Source organism: Fusarium venenatum (assembly GCF_020744135.1).
Source record: "Fusarium venenatum strain MPI-CAGE-CH-0201 chromosome Unknown EDB82scaffold_1, whole genome shotgun sequence".
In the NCBI taxonomy this organism is placed as follows: Eukaryota; Fungi; Ascomycota; class Sordariomycetes; order Hypocreales; family Nectriaceae; genus Fusarium; species Fusarium venenatum.
The window spans coordinates 9,635,048-9,655,608 of NW_027072129.1; the positions used below are offsets into that span (position 1 = coordinate 9,635,048).

General features: G+C 49.5%; 5 protein-coding genes across 5 annotated transcripts; 4 read left to right on the plus strand and 1 right to left on the minus strand.

The window, feature by feature from the left end:
- The first annotated feature begins 590 nt into the window (after nucleotides 1-590).
- On the plus strand, nucleotides 591-3,860 carry EDB82DRAFT_101969 (uncharacterized protein). Its single transcript, XM_065606954.1, has 7 exons — nucleotides 591-669; nucleotides 735-1,776; nucleotides 2,160-2,844; nucleotides 2,932-3,155; nucleotides 3,221-3,401; nucleotides 3,453-3,577; nucleotides 3,627-3,860. Exons 2-6 carry the CDS (start codon nucleotides 959-961, stop codon nucleotides 3,552-3,554), a joined length of 2,010 nt encoding a protein of 669 aa, XP_065465908.1. The 5' UTR covers nucleotides 591-669; nucleotides 735-958; the 3' UTR covers nucleotides 3,555-3,577; nucleotides 3,627-3,860.
- A 557-nt stretch (nucleotides 3,861-4,417) lies between these two features.
- On the minus strand, nucleotides 4,418-7,258 carry EDB82DRAFT_101985 (uncharacterized protein). Its single transcript, XM_025737231.2, has 3 exons — nucleotides 6,670-7,258; nucleotides 5,685-6,615; nucleotides 4,418-5,633 (listed from the first exon to the last, which is right to left on the minus strand). Exons 1-3 carry the CDS (start codon nucleotides 7,073-7,075, stop codon nucleotides 4,715-4,717), a joined length of 2,256 nt encoding a protein of 751 aa, XP_025588055.1. The 5' UTR covers nucleotides 7,076-7,258; the 3' UTR covers nucleotides 4,418-4,714.
- A 517-nt stretch (nucleotides 7,259-7,775) lies between these two features.
- Nucleotides 7,776-10,441, plus strand: EDB82DRAFT_491907 (WD40-repeat-containing domain protein). Its single transcript, XM_065608397.1, has 2 exons — nucleotides 7,776-9,869; nucleotides 9,926-10,441. The coding sequence occupies exons 1-2, from the start codon at nucleotides 8,198-8,200 to the stop codon at nucleotides 10,048-10,050; spliced, it is 1,797 nt and encodes a 598-aa protein (XP_065465909.1). The 5' UTR covers nucleotides 7,776-8,197; the 3' UTR covers nucleotides 10,051-10,441.
- Nucleotides 10,442-13,128: 2,687 nt separating this feature from the next.
- On the plus strand, nucleotides 13,129-15,356 carry EDB82DRAFT_491909 (glycoside hydrolase). The gene has a single exon (XM_025737209.2). The coding sequence runs from the start codon at nucleotides 13,332-13,334 to the stop codon at nucleotides 15,153-15,155; it is 1,824 nt and encodes a 607-aa protein (XP_025588053.1). The 5' UTR covers nucleotides 13,129-13,331; the 3' UTR covers nucleotides 15,156-15,356.
- Nucleotides 15,357-16,270: 914 nt separating this feature from the next.
- EDB82DRAFT_102125 (transcription factor IIA, alpha/beta subunit) lies at nucleotides 16,271-18,601 on the plus strand. Its single transcript, XM_065606955.1, has 3 exons — nucleotides 16,271-16,572; nucleotides 17,368-18,380; nucleotides 18,452-18,601. The coding sequence occupies exons 1-3, from the start codon at nucleotides 16,453-16,455 to the stop codon at nucleotides 18,534-18,536; spliced, it is 1,218 nt and encodes a 405-aa protein (XP_065465910.1). The 5' UTR covers nucleotides 16,271-16,452; the 3' UTR covers nucleotides 18,537-18,601.
- The last annotated feature ends 1,960 nt before the right edge of the window (nucleotides 18,602-20,561 follow it).

Sequence of the window (20,561 nt, forward strand, 5' to 3'; positions counted from 1 at the left end):
ATCCTCTGGATGACCAGCAGCAAAACGAATCCCAAGCATCAAAGTACTCCGTCATCTCATCCACCCAATCAGCAACCGTGTGCACGAAAGGTTGCTGTGACGGCGGCGCAACCCATCCATCAACGATAGAGTTGGCTGCGAGAACCAAAGAAATTGACTTTGGTAGCTTTTCTCTGTGTATCGGCTGTATTAGATTACGAGCTGAGAAGCTTAGCACCAGCAGCAAAACAGTCATCGAGTGCTCATTTGGCTGCACCTTGACCGCTGAAGCTTTGGAGAGACTCATCCAATACCAAAAAGAAGGCCCGCACCCTCATTCACCACGCGACCTGTTTCCACCTATAAAGCCAGCGGATCGACTGAAAGCCGCCTTTACTTTATCGATCCGAGTGGTTCATCTAGTATCGTCCATTTCTTCCCCTCATTTTATCGGGGAAAAAAGAGGGAAAAGCTTTCTTCAAACAACCAAAAAGTCTCGTGCAATAACCGTCCACAACGAGAATCAGTGAACAGGCATATTATCACTGCAATTGCTGCTACACCAGATTCGAGTGACTAGGGTCCCTGGACGACATCGCGCCAAGGCTAGGAAGTTCACCTGCCAGTAGTCTAACCCATACCGTCTTGGACGAAACCGTGTGTACAACACCTACTAAACTTAGAGGGCAGGTACGTACCTTCAATCAGCACCTTTCCTTCCTGGCAGTTAGTGTACCTTACTGACCTTGCCTTAGTGTGATTCGGCACCTTATTCTACCTTAGTACCTACCTCCTCCTCACTTCAGGTACTTTCTCACTGCTATCGGCGAGCATCGCGTCACCATTTGTTATTGCTGCTCTTTGCGAAAGCTTAGGTCAGGCATTTTCCATTTCACTTCCATCTTACATATCCCTACAATACCACCTCTACCCTGATATACCCCAAAATCCACATATATCTTCATATCTTTCCGTCAATATGGAGACATTCTTCGACCAGATGTTCCAGAAGCCCAGCGATACTGTGGGAACCCAGGAGCCGCGTGCGTCTACCTCCACCAACTGTACCGGGGTGTGGGATTACACAAATATTATTCGTCCACAAGGACTCGCCCCCTCGGACATAGTCCCCGCCGCCACCGCCAATGCCAGCTGTGACTGTGCCAGTTCCAATCCCAGCGCCTGTGCCTGTGACTCGAGAACCCACTTCGCCGCCGCTGCTGCTGCTTATGACCCTGACTCTCCAGGGTCGCTCATCAACTCGGGCTCAAGCTCGCTGACGCAGTCGCAGTCGCCGTCGCCCCAGCCCGGGACCCCTACCACGGGCCATTTCCTGCCTGGCGCGCACGCTAACACTGCTTCTACACCCGCTGCTCCTGCCGCTGCCTCGGTGCTGTCACGTAGTATTACTACCGCTAAAGCTGCCGCCCCCCAACTCTCTATCGGTGACTTTGATCCTGCTATTCTCTCAAACACCTCCGTCGAAGACTTCGATTCCTACTTGAACAACTTTCGCGACTCCCCCACTGCAGACAGCGACGTTTGCATTCAGATTCCTGACCCTTCAGGTCTTGAGCAGCAACCCTACGACCACAACATGACTACCGGACCATCCCTCGACCCTACTATGGGCCGCCGGGATTCCTTTGTCAGCGCCGGCCCCAAGCCCATATCGATGAACAATCCCAATCGTGGTGACAACGCGAACCGCAACAGAAGAGAATCTCTTGCTGGCAGCCTCATGGGCGGCGGTATGAGCTGGGGAGGCATGTCCTTTGGCAGTTTTGTTAGAGATGAGTAAGTCGATATACCAGCCCGCCCACCTTTTCCATCATCAATCATTTTGTCCCGCCATCATTGTTTCGCTTCGCTTGTCAGAAGGATCACTGTCCTACTCCGACCAGCCTCTTTCCTGGTCACGCTACGCTACACTTGAGACTATCTGCCACCTCCTACAACGAACCGGCTTGAGTATATGCATGCTCAGCTATTTGCTGCCGTTACCGCCGTTTATGGAGTCAACAGACAATATCTTGTGGCGAGCCGTTTTGAGTTTCAGGCTCCATCACAGCCCTGCGACAGCCCACATACATGCAATGCGGCAGAAAATCAATGCGCCCTCCGCCCAATGTGCGATTGTATGTTTCAAGTAGATATATGCTGACAAAATCGCTCTGCAGTATTATGATGGCAACATCGCCATCGCCATTCGGTGGAGCCCATCAGTCACCTTCTTTCCATTCTTCTTCGTATCTTCCTAAGTTGGAGGCCAACTTCATGCGAGATTTCACCTGCTGCGGCAAGATCCTCCCTAACCTGCACGATTTGCTTCAACATTACGAAGAAGCCCACACACAACCCAGCCCCAACACAGCGCGGAATAATGCATTCTCCCAATTCTCTCAGTTGGGCATGTCCAGCGCCCCTCGAATGTCCATTTCACGAGCTGATTCAGCAGCACCTGGAAATAATTCACAGTCATCAGGTCAATTGGGGCAACATAGCCGTGGTCAACAGTCCCCGCATGACCTGCATGGAAACTCCGGCATGCCATCGAATATGAATGACGAGATGGATGCCGTTGCAGATATGGAAATGGACGATGCTGTGGGCACTATGGAAATGGACGACAGCCAGCGAATGTCTCAGACAAGACAGCTCTTCGGCCAACAGAGACCCGAGCTCAACATGAACACTTCTGGTCTTACTCAAGGCCTACGAACTTCCCAACCACCGACGCCCGCTGCTGCAAGCTTTGGACTGCAGAACAATCCCACAGTGTCTTCAGTCAACACACCTACGCTTACTACACAGGGACAAACGCCACAAGGCCAGCAAGTGGACATGGATGAGGACCTTCCAGGTATGCCTATGGGTGGTAACACGAACGATATTGGCGATATGGGATTTGGCGGAAACCAGACCAATAATGATTCTAACTTTTGCATAAACGACCCTGGAAAGCACCTTTTCAGCTCGAACGGCTTCCCTCCAAACCGTTCTATCCAGGCGCAGTTGCAACAGCTGGGTATTAACCAGTCTCAACTCAACGATCCCCAGACCAACAAGGCCATCATGCAGCGTCTACAAAGTATGATGATGCCTGAAGAGCACAAGCCATTCAAGTGCCCCGTTATCGGCTGTGAAAAGGCCTACAAAAACCAGAACGGCCTCAAGTACGTCATAGCCTTTACCCTTAAATCAATAACTGTCGTGAAAAAGTCAACTAATAGAGCTCTAGGTACCACAAGACGCACGGTCATCAAACTCAACAGCTCCACGAAAACGGTGATGGCACTTTCTCCATTGTTAACCCCGAAACAAGTGCGCCTTATCCAGGAACCCTGGGTATGGAAAAAGAGAAGCCGTTCAGCTGCGAGACATGCGGAAAGCGCTATAAGAACTTAAATGGGTTGAAATATGTAAGCCCCTCAGAGATTCCTCTTCTTTCGTGTACTAATTGTCTTGAACAGCACAAGGCGCATTCTCTTCCGTGCAATCCGGATTTCAAGCTCCAGGCTCTTGCAGCGGGCATGAACCTGCAAGGAATAGGAGAAGATCAGATGATGCAATAGGTTGCCGGCAACACTACCAAAACGTTGCAAGCTCTTTCTCCATATTAGCGGCGGCGTTCTGAATTTCAGCAGCCAGTTTCAGCATGATGCTGGTCTCAATTCGACTCGTGCCGGACCGCGATATCGATTCTGTCTTCATTATCTGCGTCTTTTCCCCTGCCGATACCCTGTCTAGGCATCTGCATTCAGCCTTTTGCCTAGAATTTATAGCGTCTCATGGTGGCTTTGGAGACTTGAATCAAGGTGGACTCGAATGATTCGAAATCGAGGGCAACAAACTCGTCTCTTTGGGTATTCAAAGCCAAACCCAAGAGTTCCGTATCCAATTCCATTGACAAAGTATCCCTGAAGAAGCCGGGTGTCCTAACATATCTGCGTTGATTGTTTAGTTATGTTGTTGCTGGATGACCCTGGTCGAGTCGGGTGCTCGTGCAAGCTTGCTTGTTGGCCGGTGCATTGTGATCAGAACTCTTTCTTGTTATTTCTTGCCTTTTTTCTGTTATTTAAAAAGCTTGTGAACGGTTATTAGATACTTGGTTGGGAAAATTGGTTTCATGCATACATGGGCCCTTGGGAATTGGGGCAGGTTATTGCATTGTTTTTAACGTTTTTGATTGCTACTTTTGTTCAGTGTTCGTGGCTTGTTGATCGGAGTTGCCATCTCCAACCACTGCTTCTCACACTGAAAACGGGGATGATATGGAGTCGGTCGGACAACGAAAAGCGAAGTCATAGACTGGACGGCTTGGCCCGTCCTCCAATGAACAGGATTATTGTTTCGAAGTTATCAGCCATATGGAGGGTTATGCAGTCATAGCGAATAACTCTGTTTCAGTCTGAGTTTCCAGTAACTTGTGCCTTTGATTCTTGGCTAGAAATCTTCTACCAGGAGTTGTGTGATACGAAGAGAGCCGCCGATCTACTTGTCTATTCCAGCTGCAGTGGACTGGGTTGTGGTGGAGAGATCTGCGTAACTAAGCCTTTGTGATCGACAATGACCGGTCCAGATTACGCACCCGTGCTATCGGAGATGTTACCTCTCTTAGGAACAGCAAACTTGAGAAGTGAGGGCGGATGAGACAGCAAAGGGTATCTATTTGAGCATATCTATCTACTATTTCTACCTAATCATGGCTGACAAGTACCTGTGTGACTCAACTTCAGTTCATCTCCATGCCTTCGTCATCGTCGGCGTCATCCTCAATTGTCTGCGTTTGGTTACTGCTAATACTTTCCTTACGAGCATCATGCCCCATACTATCGTCCATGCCATCCCACTCGAGATCTTCTCCGCCAATAACACGTCCCTCCATGTCGACCTCTTGGGAAAGCTCGACAAGTGCGCTACGTGGCAGGCGGATGAAGCCTTGAGTACGGACAACTCGACCCCAATGGATCATGCAGAGTCCTGCGGCTCGTTTGCGCAACCACTCTTCGTTAGCGAGTCCCGCGCAGTACCATATTATGCAAGCATGGTCGACGTCGAGCTCTTTGGCTAGACGATTTACGCACAGTAAGCGGAGGTGAGGGATGTTGTAGATATTGGACATGACCAAAAGGCCCGCCACGTCAGATAGGGCGGTGGTAGCGTCACCTTCAGTCTCTGAGGTGCCACGAATACTATCCGTATAGAGGTAGTAGAGGAAGGCCTTTACTACACTATAAGGCTCTGGGATATGCATCTTCTTGGTGTGGAATTCAGCCATTTGAGCGTTGTAAAGGCGCGCAAAGTGAGGCCAACGAGCCTGCAATATGAGCTTATGGACATGGATGGGCTGCGAGGTTGGTGCGTCTGCTGAGAGCCAGCCCTGGTTCTGTGATGTTTTGTCCTTCCGAGTCATGCTGGAAGTAAGAGTATCATCATCTTCATAATCACCAGCCAGTGCCGTAATAATAAAATCAGTTCCACTGCCTGTCTCGGGCGGCTGGTTGAAGAGTTTCGCAAGATCTGGACCCAACCCCTTGGAAGGTTGATCCATGGGTCTGGTTGTGGCAGATGGTCTTGACTCTGACCGTGGCTCTGGTGTCAAGTTGTCGCCAAGAAAGCCGTAACGTCGGAGATCAATTTCCATGATATCACTGTTCAATAAAGTCAGGCACTGTGCGGTTTCAAATTGTGTTGAAACTTACCTGAGATACTCTTCGTAACCATTGGGTCCTATGTCAGTCGCAGCAGGGTCTGTTGGACATCCCAGTAGCCAAGATTTGGTCCCATTCTCGTTCATACAGCAGTAATGCCACCTGTAGCCCGTTTTGAAGATCTCTCGTCCCCCAGCCAGCTTCGCCCAACGAAGAGTACTCAAGTCTAATGCAGACAGGGAACATTCTCTCGATGTGAGAGTGGCGGCAGGTGTCACGAAATCAATAAGAGTACCAGATGAGTAGGCGTGGTAGTGAAGACCAGAGCCCTGCGATGGAACCGACGGCCCAGACATGAACTTAAGCGCAGATATGGATCCTGGGGCCAAGGGCGCATACGTCTTTAACTGGTGCGAAGGTGGGTTGACCTGGGCGGTTCGGGAGTTGGCGGCATACCCTGAGGCGCCAACAACAGGAGCCTGTGGCATGGTGTATGGAGGTCGTGGAGAGTTGCTAGCTCGGGTTGACATAGAATCCCGGTCGAAGAGGCCCATTGGAGGCCGAGAGTCAAACTGCGGGCTTCCCTTCAAATCTAACCACCACAGATCGCTAATCTTGTCCATGTCCTCACTCAGACCTCCAAACACCCAAACGCGATCGCTCCAGATGTATGCCGAGTGATCGAATCTTCCAACGAAGCGCCATGACTTGGACCAGGTGAATGTTTTCAAGTCAAGGTAGCAAATATCGTCCAACACGTAGTTGTTCTGACCTGTTATGCCACCAATAACGAAAAGCTTGTCTTCGTGCAAGACAGCGGCATGTCTTGCTCTGCCTTTGGGTATGGGGCCCGAGACGAGTGGTTGCGTCCAGTGCGCAGTTTTGAGGTCGAATACGATGAGGTCTGATAGATAGGTTCGATGTTCGTTCTCGCCGCCGAAGACTAGGAGTTTGTTTCCTTGATACAAGGTCGCAGTATGTCCTGTACGTTGTGTGTTAGTGATTGTGATTTCTGTTGTCGCATCGCACAACTCACCCATTCGCACCCCGGGAATGTCGCCATAATTGTCGACGAGGCTCCACTGATGGCTGACGAGGTCCAGCCGTAGTACGTGATTGTACACTTCATCGGTGTACTGGTCGAATCCACCAAAAGCGTATATCTGATTGTTTCCGCAATACGTCACTGAAGCATTGACTAGACAAGCGGGTCTCTGGCCTAGCGTGCGGGTGACTTTGGGGCGGTATCCATCAGCGACGCTGCGGCCTTTTGCAGGGGAGTTTGGCATGATGTATGTATTGTTGGAGGACGCTGCCGAAGGCGGCGTTGGTTGCAGCGAAGTCGTGGCCGTTAACGCCTGGTTGCCGGCGCCAAAAGTCTGCGTTGTTGCGACGACAGGCCCGCCAAAGATGGACTGTCCGGGGGTCGAAGGTTGGGCCATGGCTTTCTTGGGTTGTAAACGATCTGTGGCGTTATCTGCGCATGTCACGACGTTGTGTGAATTGCCGTTGAGATGGAAGGGGGGAAAAGTGCAATGGAAGGGGACTTTGGTTAGGGGGGCAACAGAATGACTAGCCTCTGAGCTTTAGGCTACAAAAAATAAATAATCTAAGGATGTGGGCTCAGATGGCATAAACTTACCTACTATATATTCGTCTCGTACACTCTCGCTGCCTCGGAAGTTCTTTTTTCTTAACCCTTGGAGACGTGAATATGAGGGTGGATGGAAATGCGATAAATGTTAGATGCAGTTGGTGATGGTCGATCAAGTGAGAAGGGCCCCCTGTTGGTGAGGAGCCGCGTCCAAGTTAGGAGGAAATTTGTTCAGTGGCACTCAGGCTTGACCCAGACATTGGGATTACAGAAAATATAACTCCATGTCTGGGGCGACATAATAAGTTGACCGCTATCTTGGGCAACAAAGCAGCAGCCTGTCTTCTACTTTCTGTACCCTGACGTTAAGATCTCAAACTTTCTGCAGCTCCTAACCAGACAAGGATAGTCTGATGAGCGGCTTCATTTCAATATTCTAATTGGTTCGTCTGCGTTGGCCCGGCCGCGGAACGGGAGCAACTCAGCTCCGACCACTCCATAGTGGTTGCCCGGCCAGATGCACGGCGAGAACAAAGTAAATAAAAGGTATCCGTTATGGGCTTCATTCTGCGACTGCTTCTCTCCTCACAATCACCGTTCGTCTCCAAACCTCTTTTCCTCAAGCAACCTTCTTGATCCACTAGAGTCTTATGTTTTATCGTAGACTCCTGTTCCATCCCTTCTTTCAAGAAATATCCAAAGTTCGCTAGATCCTATCGCTAAGGCCATTTGATCGCCCTTCCCGCTTCGTTATATCTTGATCACGGCAATTTCGATTTTTATCGAACATTCATCAAAATAAAGGAATACCAATCGTTAGGTACCCTTTACCAAGTGTTCTGGAACTCGTTCGATTCTATCGAGGCTCGGTACCTTGGCCCAGCTTTCGGTTACCCGTTCAGAGTCCCACTTACACGCACGTCACACCTACCCCACTTGTCTATACAGGTATCATTTCGAGTATATCACAATGGCTTCAGTGACATTGTCAACTCCTGTCAAGTCCCACAAGGGACTTTTCACAGCCCGTACCGCTGGCGGACGGATGCCTCTGACCCCTTCTCCCCGTCAGCAGGCATCGACCACCAACGTGCCTATCAACCTGAACTCTTCTCCTTTCACCCCCGAGAGACAGTCAAGCAATGACTTCAGGCCATCCGGCCGTTCTACTTACGGCGGTAACCTCATGGCACACCTCGCTCGATCTACCACATCCTCTCACCGCGACTCCCCCAAGTCCAACATCGCCCGTGTTGTTCATACTCCTCGCAAGGCTCTTGAGCTCGGCGTCTCCGACTACACTCTCACCGGCACTGGCAGCAGCAAGACACCTTCAAACAAGAAGGGTGTCCGTTCCAAGGTTGCCAAGACTACCATAAACTATGCCGGTGATCGATTCATCCCTAACCGTAGTACCAGCTCTGCCATCTCCAATGCTGGCTCTGGCAAGTTGGATGTTCCCGACAGGCAACGATCCAAGACCAACACTATTGAGAGCTCAAATGTCCTCTCCGCCGCTGCTGACGAGGCTCTGGCTGCTCTTGAGAGCCTGAACATCAACGATGATGATGAGCCCGACAACTACTCTCGACCCTCCCCTAACACTGTTGCTTACCAAGACTCCCTTGCCAACGCCTGCGGCGTGAGCCTCAACACTCGTATCCTCGAGTTCAAGCCCGCCGCTCCTGAGTCCTCCAAACCCATTGACTTGCGACAGCAATACAACCGACCTCTCAGGTCCACCACCACAACCTCTGCCCAGATCCGCCGCCGCATCGCCACCGCCCCTGAACGTGTTCTTGACGCTCCTGGCCTCGTTGATGACTACTACCTCAACTTGCTCGACTGGAGCTCTGGCAACCAGGTTGCCATCGGTCTTGAGCGCAACGTCTATGTTTGGTCTGCGGATGAAGGTAGCGTCAGCTGTCTCCTCGAGACCACCCCCGACACCTACGTTAGCAGCGTCAAGTGGTCTGGTGATGGTGCCTATGTCAGTGTTGGTCTCGGAACCGGCGAGGTCCAGATCTGGGATGTCGCTGAGGGTCAGAAGATCCGAAGCATGTTCGGTCATGACACCCGCGTTGGTGTTATGGGCTGGAACAAGCACCTTCTCTCCACTGGTGCCCGCAGTGGTCTTGTCTACAATCACGATGTTCGCATCGCCGAACACAAGGTTGCCGAGCTCATCTCCCACACTTCCGAGGTTTGCGGTCTTGAGTGGCGCTCCGATGGTGCTCAGCTTGCTACTGGCGGCAACGACAACCTCGTCTCCATCTGGGATGCCCGATCTCTGTCTGTCCCCAAGTTCACCAAGACCAACCACAAGGCTGCCGTCAAGGCCCTCTCTTGGTGCCCCTGGAACATGAACCTCCTTGCTACTGGTGGCGGCTCTTACGATCGCCACATCCACTTCTGGAACTCCACCTCGGGTGCTCGCGTCAACAGCATCGACACTGGCTCTCAGGTTACTTCTCTCCGCTGGAGCCCTCACCACCGTGAGATTGTCAGCTCAAGCGGATTCCCCGACAACTCTCTAAGCATCTGGAGCTACCCTACTCTTGTCCGAACTGTCGAGATCCCTGCTCACGAGAGCCGAGTCCTCCACAGCTGCCTCAGCCCTGACGGTCAGATGCTTGCTACTGCTGGTAAGTTTACTCATTCACATCGGAAGCATTCGAACATTTTGCTAACAACTCACTAGCTGCTGATGAGAGTCTCAAGTTCTGGAAGATCTTCGAGAAGAAGGCCGGTGCCACAGCCAGCATTGGTTCCTCTGGTGCTTCTAGCAAGGCTTCCATGGCCAAGCAGATGACGATCCGATAAATACCAGTACCCACTGGACAACGGTAGGTATGACCTTTTCACTGGTATCTGGGTCTCTGTATTTGAAGCACGGAGTTTGGGTTGTCTTCCTACCCTTCTGCTCGTGGTATGAAAGTGCTTCTCCACGCAGGGACGAACGAATGGATTGGTCACGAATCATGATGAGCGTATTGTATCGCACCGCATCACATTGCATTGGAATTTTTATGAGCATGTAGCAGCCTGGATGGTGTGCTACCTGGATTAATATTGGGCGTTTGGAACTTGTTTATATGGAAAAGGAATTACAATTGAAATGCAACTGAAATTAAAATGCCAAGAGCATTATTTAACAAATGACCCTTGACTCAACGTGGACCAGCCAACTGAAGGCCATCATGCACGCATAGAGAGGTATGCCGAGTTAACATGCAGTTGAGCTGCACGGGAGTTCCATCATGCTAGCCATTACATGGGCCTTTTTAATAGTGGACAGCCAAGCAGGTAGTTGGAGGAGGTATACTGGAATTTTGAAAGAACAATTGCACCGTCCGTTACTATCCTGCCTTGCTACCACTCATTACAAATACTCATAGTCGTTTTCAGTGACTCAGCCCTTCCTTCGAAGTCTTGCTCCAACTGTTATTCCAGCGAATGGACGAGGTCCTTGCCTTCACCCATTCTTTAACTGAGTGTCATTAACTATCTGTCTGGATGGTGTAGCCTTGTGACCTTACTGAAGTAGACCTGCTGTTCTCGATACTTTTGTACTTTAGGGTAACACTCCTGCGCTGCTCTTTTGTAGGAATAGATAGCTTGTCACAAGACAAGACTACTACCGACAATCATCTTGTTCGGTACGTTTACATTTAAATAAAAATAGAGACGTCTCTACCAGTATCCTGCTTCATGTGGTACAGCTAACAACGAGGAAGTAGACCATCGCGTCTCCTAAGCAGTGATTAATATCACGACAGTCTTGATAGTGTATCTTGCGATTTTCTATCTAATACAGAGAAGATCATGATGCCGAGCCAGGTTTTATCACCAACAATCAAATGGTTGCCCTTCTGGTTCATCAAAGGTACACTTGGCATTTTCTACCTCAGTAGTTATGTGCTGCTCAGGCTTTTGATCTTTGGGTCCTCGACTGTACACAGCAAGAACCTACTAGGCATATTCAGCGTTGTGGTTGCTGTATTATCCAGTCCGATGGCTAATTGTTTCATGGGTTAATAATACTGGGTTCTGATATTTCATGTTCACCCCAATTGCAACGGTAACTGAGTATCACCACTTCAGTCATTGGTGACAATGTGCCTTACCCCTCTGGCATTGGTCCATAGAGTGCAGACACAGCTTTACTCCTAACGTGATGTCAGTCGATCTCACGGTTTTATACTATAAACCTTTATTGTCTACTAAGAAATGGAAGAAGCTTTGAGGTATAAAATTAAACAGCCTAAGAGTCTGGTCTAGATAGCAGAAACCGGATTATTGATTTGATTTCTTATGTTTCAAGTGGTTAACTTTTCTGACATCATATCGTTATTGTGTTGGTTGTCGTACAAAGCAGTTGGCATCTGCAAGCCAGGAAGTTGACAGGGTCAGGGCGTATAGAGTTACCAGGTTAGATTTGGTGAAGATTACCATGAGATACAATACTCTTCCATGAACAAATGTCAAATCTGAGAGATAGGAAACATCTATTGGTTTTGAAAGCCGCTCGTGAAAGTTCTAACTTCCCACTGCAATTCGTGAGCTAGACTGAGCTATGTTACTGAGTATCTAGCTTTCTGATAATGACGCTCGTGTTCTTTAGAGCAACAGAGCTTAGGTCCGACCCAGAACAATGAGTGTCTATCCGGAACCGATATGGACGAGTGAAGTCGGGTTGCGTGTCATGAATTCAAGTCTTTACACTAGCACAAAGTGTCTTCTCTCCACACTCACATGCCTGTATACTCGGCAGATTGATCAATGGCAATGCAAGATCCTGGTAAAGGAACTGAGAAAAAGGCCCGTGTGGCAAGTTGCTATGACCTTCTAGTTTAAGGATCGGTACCAGTAGACATCTTGAGAACAGCAATATGGTTGCTACAGGGGTGCGCAAAGCTTGTACTCATGGATTGTTACGTTTGCTAGCTTCACCAACAGCTCATTGTTAAGCCTATTTAGCTCTAGAAAGATTTCAATATGGCTTAGAATTACGGCCCCTTTTGGTATAGGATGTTATATGTGAAGACTCTCGCATCTCATGGGTTCTATGTCACGTAGTAACGGAAACCTCTCAATAACAGGGATAGTCTGAAGCTCAAAGGCCAAGCGGCGTGGCTCTAGCAGAAGTCACAGAACATAGGGTTTGATGTTCCATCGTTCATCTTGCGGTGAGCCCTTCCGATGCAACTGACTACCCTGCCCTGGGCTCTCTAACCTTTTCTACTCGCTCGAATAGGCGACATGCAGAGGATCTGTGCTACCCAAACATGGGGCCATCGAAATCAACAGTCCCGCTATAGATGGACAGCTGCATCTCATGTTAGCGGGCCGGAGTATTGTTGATATGAAGGAAAAAATGTCACTGGATGGTGAACGAATACAGAATGTCTCAGAAGGTATAAAAGTGTGCAGAAGAGGTAGAGACAAGTGAAGTGGGGGTTAACAAAGTCACTTTTCAGCCACGCTTGAAAGAGGGCAATTTAGCACAATTATTCAATATAGATTTGAGCGCTTTGCGGGTGTAAGAATTTCAATAAGAGTATTGTAGATATTGCTTTATCAATCGATTTCTCAGATAGTTTCCAAACGATGCTAACGAGCGAGTTCAGGTATTAACACTGTATTTCTACATATAATTTTGGTTTGATGTTACCGTATGAACAACGACTCTTAACAGTGTGTTGGTTGTGTTCAAATATTTAGCGTAGGACAGGTTAAAAAAGGGCCTAAAGCTAAGCCTGAAGCAAAAAGTATCCAAAGTATCCTCCACCTTGTTCAAGGTATGTCGGTACATGCCATGTCCCTGTTAACTTGGTGGGGTCAATATTGAATGCAACAAATGCCAAGCTGTTTCATTACCAGAGCATGCCAATCGTAACAACGCTTCCAAGATAAGACACAAGAAGTCGTGAGTAGGTAAGATTAGGGAGGAATTCAGCCCAGGCGTGTCTTTACATCATCGAAAAAAAAAAGAGAGAGTTAGGCGGAAGAACAAGCCACAACCTTTTTCTGCAACTATCATTGCATCCTCTTGCTTCCTCATCCCCTCCCCCCGTCTCCACGGGCCCATTTTACCATTTATCATGCTCCTCCGTAGCAGAGCTCTCGTCCTAGTCGTTGGCCTATCAACCCTGATCCTCTTCTGCTATTGGGCTGGTAAGACCCCTGAATACGTTGGCCCCCGATATGGACACGGCCCCTACAACCACAACCAAAAGCACGGCTGGCCCGTAAAGGCTTCCTTGTGGAGGCAAGACCAGGATGATAACTACTACTGGAAGACTGTCAAGGTCAACTATCCTCACACAGCTTCACAACCACTGCCTACCTCCCCTCCCGTTACCTACCCCAAGGTCCAGGCTACGTTCCCCGACTTTAGCATAAGTGCTGCTGAGTTGCGACGCGAGCGTCAGCAGGCAGTCAAGGCCACATTTTCAAGATGTTGGAACTCTTACAAGAAGCATGCCTGGATGGCTGATGAACTTAGCCCCGTCTCGGCTGGCCAGGCCAACCCATTCGGTGGATGGGCTGCTACTCTCGTTGACTCTCTCGATACCCTCTGGATTATGGACATGCACGACGAGTTTAAGGAAGCCGTTGCTGCCGTGGATAGAATCGACTTCACTCAGACGGAACTCAAAGAAGTCAACATTTTTGAAACAAACATACGCTATCTTGGCGGCTTTCTTGCCGCCTTTGAGCTGAGTGAAGACATGCGTCTGCTCCGCAAGGCAGTCCAGGTCGGCGAGATGATATACAAGGCTTTCGACACACCAAACCACATGCCCATCACGCGTTGGAAGTTCCACGAAGCTGGCCAAGGCAACAATCAGGTCGCCGGCGGAGTTCTCGTTGCCGAGATTGGAAGCTTGTGTATGGAGCTCACTCGACTTTCACAACTTACGGGAGATCCCAAGTGGTTTGATGCTTCACAGACTATCATGGACCTACTAGCGGCACAGCAAGACTCGACCAAGGTCCCGGGCCAATGGCCTCTGACTGTTGATGCCAAGAGTGAGATCTTTAACCAAGGAACAATCTTCACTCTTGGTGCCATGGCTGATTCCGTCTACGAATATCTACCCAAGATGGCGGCGCTGATGGGTGGTCAGCTACCCGTCTACCAAACCATGTACGAAAAAGCTGTGGACTCGGCACTGGAACTCAACCTGTTTCGACCCATGACGCCCGAAAACAGAGACATTCTCGTTTCTGGACAAATACGTGCCAAGGACAAGGACGGAGGCACTTCTTTCGAGCTTGAGAGCCAAGGACAACATCTGGTGTGCTTTCTGGGGGGTATGCTGGCGTTGGGCGGACGGCTGTTCAATCGCCAGCAGGATGTGGACGCCGCAGCCAAGCTTGCAAAGGGTTGCATCTATACATACGAGGCCTTTCCTCATGGCATCATGCCCGAGACATTCATGATGGTCCCCTGTGATTCCAAGGACCAATGCGAATGGGACGAGAAACGATGGAGGGAGGAGGTTCTAAGGGAAGCCAAGATCAATGAGGGCGACGATGCGCAAATAGACGCCATCATAAAAGACGAGCGCCTCCCCAAGGGCTTCACTCGTATTCCGGACCGTCGATACATCCTCCGTCCCGAGGCTATTGAGAGCGTCTTCATGATGTACCGCGTCACAGGTGAAAATGAGTATACTGAACACGCGTGGACCATGTTTAAGGCGATCGAGGAAACGACGAAAACAGAGCTTGCGAATACGGCCGTATGGGATGTGACTGTCGCAGGAGAGAAGCCTCGCGCGGTAGACTCGATGGAATCGTTTTGGATGGGCGAGACGCTCAAGTACTTTTATCTCATCTTCAGCGATCCGGACCTCATCAACCTGGATGAGTATGTGTTTAATACCGAGGCGCATCCCCTGAGACGACTGGTCGCTTAAGTTTATTTGGAAGGAATGGATATGCCAAATTGTTTCATGGTGAAATGCATGAACTTGTAAGCGAAAGTCTGATATACATATACACTCCGTAGGCACCAAATGAAGAATGAAATAACAATCTTTTTACATTCTTGATCCTTCAGCTTTCGCCTACGCTTCTCAATTTTATTACAAATTTTAATAATAAAGTTAATATGTCTGATTATTCAAAAATCTGCTATACAGTTCCTCTCATTAAGACCAAGTTTCCTAATACATACAAACGTGACAGGGCAGCTGCCTGAACTCTATGTGGGTAACTGATAAAAGAAGCTTCTGTTGAGCCATACAGACAGCAGTAACTTCTTCCTCTTCCAACCCTCAATCAACTAGCAAGTCCATTCATCAAAGACCTTCACAACTACTTGTCGCCCAATCGATCCAGAAATAATAATACAGCCGTCGGAATTTAATAGTGAATTATTATAGCTCAAGGCCAAGAGATATATACTTACGCCCACTTCTTCTTCCTCCAGCACAATCTAAGAAACAATCTTGATCGACCATTGAGCTTGAATCAAGACAACAAACAATACCTAGATAGGCACTACTTAATTAAAGAAAACCTGGGCAAAGAAAGATTCAGGTCACATTCAACAGCCCTGTGAGCGGAGCCAGCCAGTGAAGCCCAGCCAGCCAGTGATAGTGGAGGTTGACCGGTCTGGAAAGTGCTGAGTCAGCACGCTCAGCAATTGATGAAACGGAAATCTACCAGAGGCTGCCAACTCTCCCCACTGCACATCACATCACAAAGCCGCACCCGCACCCGCACCGAACCGCATTCTGACCTGGCACAAGGGTTCTCCTTGCTTCGGTATTCTGAACCCGTGCAACGCGGTAGACAATTTACTGCAAACTTATTGCTTCTATTCTTTTTTTGTTTTGTTAAGTGAAGAATTGATTTGTTATTTTTGATCCCTTGGCCGATTTCTCGTCGCTTCCGCAGATAGACGCAGCGCAAGTACTAGATTACTTACATCTAGCTACCTTACGCCAAGTACGGTCATCAACCATAAAACTCACCTTTGCGATCTGAAGAAGCTTGAACTATTCTTCTGAAAGGAGTGCTCCCGTTCGCGCCGCATTGACTATTTGCATCTTGCCCCCATCGACTTCAAGGCCACCAGCGTGCCTAGAACAAGGACGATAACGGCAGTATTTGCTTGACGGCGCAAACCCATCAAAGCCAAGATACGAGACCAACATTTGATAACCTTCAAGTCGAATCGACCGATCGTTTCGGACAACAGACGTAATCATGTCGAACCAGGCAGTCGGCAGCGTCTATAAGGCCATCATTGACGAGGTTGTCAACAGCTCACGAGTTGATTTTGAAGAGAGCGGCGTTGAAGAGTCTGTGCTGGAGGAGTTGCGACAGGTAAGAGAGGCGCGGTTTCGTTATGTCGTTGTTTTGATTGATTCGCATTGCTTTGTTCTTGAACATTACCATTACCTGAGACGGGCGGGTGGAAGAAGAAGCCTTCGCCATCAACAAAGACGAGTGTCGATTTGGTTCTGCTCTGCTTTATTCCCATACCCTTTCGTTTGCCCATATGGATGGAAGTGTCCTCAAAAAGAAGAATCACTGCTTAGATGCAACCCGCCGTCCAAAAGAAAGCCAGAGGTTGAAGGTCGCATCGTGGTCAAAGCGGAGCGCAGTGCACCGAACAGAGGAAGTTGGGTGGGTTATGGGGGAGAGGAGGGGGCGACACAGCACTATTTGGGTCTTTTAAGTCCAAGGCCCCTGCTGCGACTGCCTTTCCGCCCTGTGCCTCGTTCCGCCGACACCCGTTGCTTTCTGATTGGACCTCCCCAGTCATTCCTCTCACTACTCCCCACTTGAATCCATCAAATGACCCATCCTATCATCAGCACAAATATCCGTATTACACTTGCACTGCCTCAAGCATACATTTACAGTCATCCATCTAGGCTGCAAGCTGCATTCCGCCTTGACAAGTTCCCTTCCCTTCAATCCTCTCTGCCATATTACACTGTATCTTGCTTGATCTGCGGAATGCTGTCTCACTGCATAACCCCACTGCTACACAAGTGAAATTGTGCAGTCAAGCGCCAAGATATCTCTGCTAGCTCCTCTATCACCACCGTGAATCTATGCTGTACTTTTGTATCATGGTGAAACCATAGATAACTGACATGTTTACAAAACCAGGGATGGCAGCGAAAGCTCACCCAACTTGATGTCGCCGGGTTTCCTTGGGATCCCAAGCCCGACCCCCCTCCAGCACAAGCACCACCTGCTATGGCAGCTGCTCAAACTCATACCCAGGCTCAGTTTTCGCCTCATCCTGGCAACCCGGCCGGCCTTTCTCTGCCAGGAATGGCCCAGCCCCAGGTCCAGAATGGAGTTAAGCCTGAAGGCAGTTATGTCAAGACTGAGTCTCCCGTACCCATCAAGCAAGAGCCTGGTTTACAGGGTAACCCGATGGCGTATCAACAGTACGCCAACCCCAACATAAACATGAACGACAAGAACAACGTGGCTGCCGCCCGCGCTGCCCAACAATTGCAGGCTCAATATGGCCAGCGTGCTGCAGGCTCGATCAACGCTTTGCATCAGCAACAACAACCACACCCCCAACAGGGCCAGCAGCAGCAGCAGCAGCAGCAACAACAGACACATCATCAACAGCAACAGCCTGGCCAACAGTCGAACCTGACCCAGCAACAACAACATCAACAGCAGATGTATCGTCAGCAGATGGCCGCAGCAACTGCCCACCAACAACAACAGCACCCCTCCAATGGTCAACCCCACATCCAGAATGGCCAGACCGACGGTGCTGGCGACGTGGACGACTACGAGGGTGTGCTGATGCAGCGGGCTGCTTCTGGTGATTTTCGCGAACTTGGACGGGTTGAGATCGACCGCATGCTGCACGAACAGATCCTTGCCAAGGCTAAGAGTATGGAGGGTGGCGGCCTGATGGTCCCCCTGAAGGAAGCCACCCGACACTCGTCAGCTTCAACATCACGCAAGGCCAAGGGAAAGCAACCCGCCGCGTTTGACGGAGGTGATGACGATGAAGAAGACGATGACGACGCTATTAACTCGGACCTTGATGATCCCGAGGATGACCGCGATGATGATGATGTTGACGACGAGGGACTGGGCAACATCATGCTGTGCATGTATGACAAGGTTCAACGTGTCAAGAACAAGTGGTATGTATCGACATGCTTTGCACCGGATTGAGTGCGAATAATCTATATTTGCTTACCAATACTGTTTATAGGAAGTGCACACTTAAAGACGGAGTCTTGACGGTCAACGGCAAGGAGTATGTTTTCCACAAGGCTACTGGTGAATATGAATGGTAGTGCGGACAAGACAATGCACGCATGGAATGCCACGGTTCTGGGCTCTGAGTTCAAGACTGACGTGGTATATCGAGCCAACACCAAAACAACAGCAACCGAGAAGGGGTCCAGTGAGTGAATTAAAGCAACTCAAGGTCGCGAAGATGGGCCACAGGTCATGTGTGCACACGTCGAGGCATTAGTAAAGTCCGTGAACGGCGCAATTTGCGGCCAACAGACTGGGACCATCATATCAGGATGTTTAATACCCGCCCACGTTACGGTTGGAGGCCTTGCCCCCGCTACCATGTTCATAGGTCAAGATAGTATGCCTAGGATAACATGGTCACTCTTAAAGAAATGATTTTATAACTGGTTCCCAATGTAGTGGCGTTGATTTGCTTCCGAGTGGCTGCTGTGTTCATTTAAAGTATTAAAAGAAAGCGAATAATGTGCATTCTGCCGAGCCAAAGCCGGCAACATACTCACTGGCAACCAACACAAGCTGCGGGTGACGTAGGAGGTCGAGCGACAGATTTCACTCGACTAGATGGCTATGGCCGCCTTCAAAACGACTCGTGTTTTGCTTTGTGCCTTGTCAAGTGGATCATGCTTAACCCGTGTAGAGTTAGGGCTATGCTGTTGGTCCGTAGCGGTGGGATTGAAGGACGAAGTGAAGTGAGTGAGAACGCGCGCAGACCCAAACTAGGGTCGGGCCCGGGGGCTGGGGCCAGAAGTGATATGCAGCCACCAATTATTGTGTCTTGTTGGCTCGACGAAATGAATGAGACCCTGTCAGATCAGCTGGACAACGCTTCTCGGCGCATCATTGCGTCGTTGGGGATCGAAGGATCTCGTCTTCGTCTGTGCTCTGCGTAAGTGAGCCTTGGCCAGCCGAACATCACATCCTACCCAGGGTTTTGCGGTAATGAGATTGCGGACCGCTGAGCATACCCGAACAGGTGGGCATATGCAAAACCGTTATCACCTTCATGTAGCAAGGTACCTAGGTAAGTTTGCTATGAACCGCAACAGCGTGCAGCACCGATCCTTCCTTATGCGGTCTTGGCATCGCAATTCCTGTGCTTGTGCTGAACCCCAAGTCCAAGGTTGTCTGTCTTGTCTTACCAAGTTCAATTTCACCGACCCCATATTTCGACCCGACAGTCTGGGACGGGTCGGGTCTTTAACCAAAGCGGCACGGACAACAGGGATTGTGGCTGGCCTCACTTCCCGGGGTACGTACATGTACTCTATTGTACACACACCGTTTCATAGTGGTGAGAAGGTCTCAGCCAGGGGCGGCAGACTCACCCCATCGTATATTGCATACTCGCCCTGCATGAATGAGAACGAAAATCGAATTTCGGCATCATTAGGCTGCTGATAAGATGCTTGCTGGCCCCGTCAGACGACAGCGTGTCAATAATCCACAGGATATTGGAGACCAAATATGTACAAGGTTTGTCAGACATACATACTACATGTACAGTACTCTCTTTATCAGCGACAATGGCCAGTATCTTGTACCGTTCGAGTATAAACAGCTTAGGCAACCAGCCGGAAATGTGTTCGTCGTAGTCATTCAAGACGAAAATTGCGCTTGAGCTCGGTAAATACCAGACGGCATCACGCCAATTTCACAGACTATCAGCTCTTGTGTTCAGAGGCAGCAATGACTCGTGGGCCCCATTGTCACAATTCTAGTATGTTGAACAGATGCTGCAGGCACTCTACTACACCTAGGTACAGCGCAGTACAGACTCTGGGTACGTAGTGCGATCCGAGGGAACGGTACGGCCTAGTCCTTAGTAGGCTCATAAGGTGCCAGCTAACTTTCGTCTCGTATCAATCACCTTACGCATAGATAAGCTCAGAGACTTCCACACACACAGTCACCCTTTCCCCTCCCTGTGTTTTCGGGGATAGAGGCGGTGAAGGGTAACACGTCCATTCCATGTTGAATGGGTAATTGAAGTTAATCATGGTGGTTGTCCCAATAATAGACGATATCTTGACTGTTCAGTGGTCTGACACGCTCGCTTG

Excerpts from the sequence above, each read along its gene's own strand:
- EDB82DRAFT_101969 (XM_065606954.1), top strand. The coding sequence starts at position 959 with ATGGAGACATTCTTCGACCAGATGTTCCAGAAGCCCAGCGATACTGTG. Across the intron at positions 2,845-2,931 it reads TGGATGAGGACCTTCCAGGT|GACCCTGGAAAGCACCTTTT; the intron begins ATGCCTATGGGT and ends TTTTGCATAAAC. Across the intron at positions 3,402-3,452 it reads ACTTAAATGGGTTGAAATAT|CACAAGGCGCATTCTCTTCC; the intron begins GTAAGCCCCTCA and ends TGTCTTGAACAG.
- EDB82DRAFT_101985 (XM_025737231.2), bottom strand. The coding sequence starts at position 7,075 with ATGGCCCAACCTTCGACCCCCGGACAGTCCATCTTTGGCGGGCCTGTC. Across the intron at positions 6,616-6,669 it reads CATTCCCGGGGTGCGAATGG|GACATACTGCGACCTTGTAT; the intron begins GTGAGTTGTGCG and ends CACAACGTACAG. Across the intron at positions 5,634-5,684 it reads GGTTACGAAGAGTATCTCAG|TGATATCATGGAAATTGATC; the intron begins GTAAGTTTCAAC and ends TTTATTGAACAG.
- EDB82DRAFT_491909 (XM_025737209.2), top strand. The coding sequence starts at position 13,332 with ATGCTCCTCCGTAGCAGAGCTCTCGTCCTAGTCGTTGGCCTATCAACC.
- EDB82DRAFT_102125 (XM_065606955.1), top strand. The coding sequence starts at position 16,453 with ATGTCGAACCAGGCAGTCGGCAGCGTCTATAAGGCCATCATTGACGAG. Across the intron at positions 16,573-17,367 it reads TGCTGGAGGAGTTGCGACAG|GGATGGCAGCGAAAGCTCAC; the intron begins GTAAGAGAGGCG and ends TTACAAAACCAG. Across the intron at positions 18,381-18,451 it reads CAACGTGTCAAGAACAAGTG|GAAGTGCACACTTAAAGACG; the intron begins GTATGTATCGAC and ends TACTGTTTATAG.
- EDB82DRAFT_491907 (XM_065608397.1), top strand. The coding sequence starts at position 8,198 with ATGGCTTCAGTGACATTGTCAACTCCTGTCAAGTCCCACAAGGGACTT. Across the intron at positions 9,870-9,925 it reads CGGTCAGATGCTTGCTACTG|TAGCTGCTGATGAGAGTCTC; the intron begins CTGGTAAGTTTA and ends CTAACAACTCAC.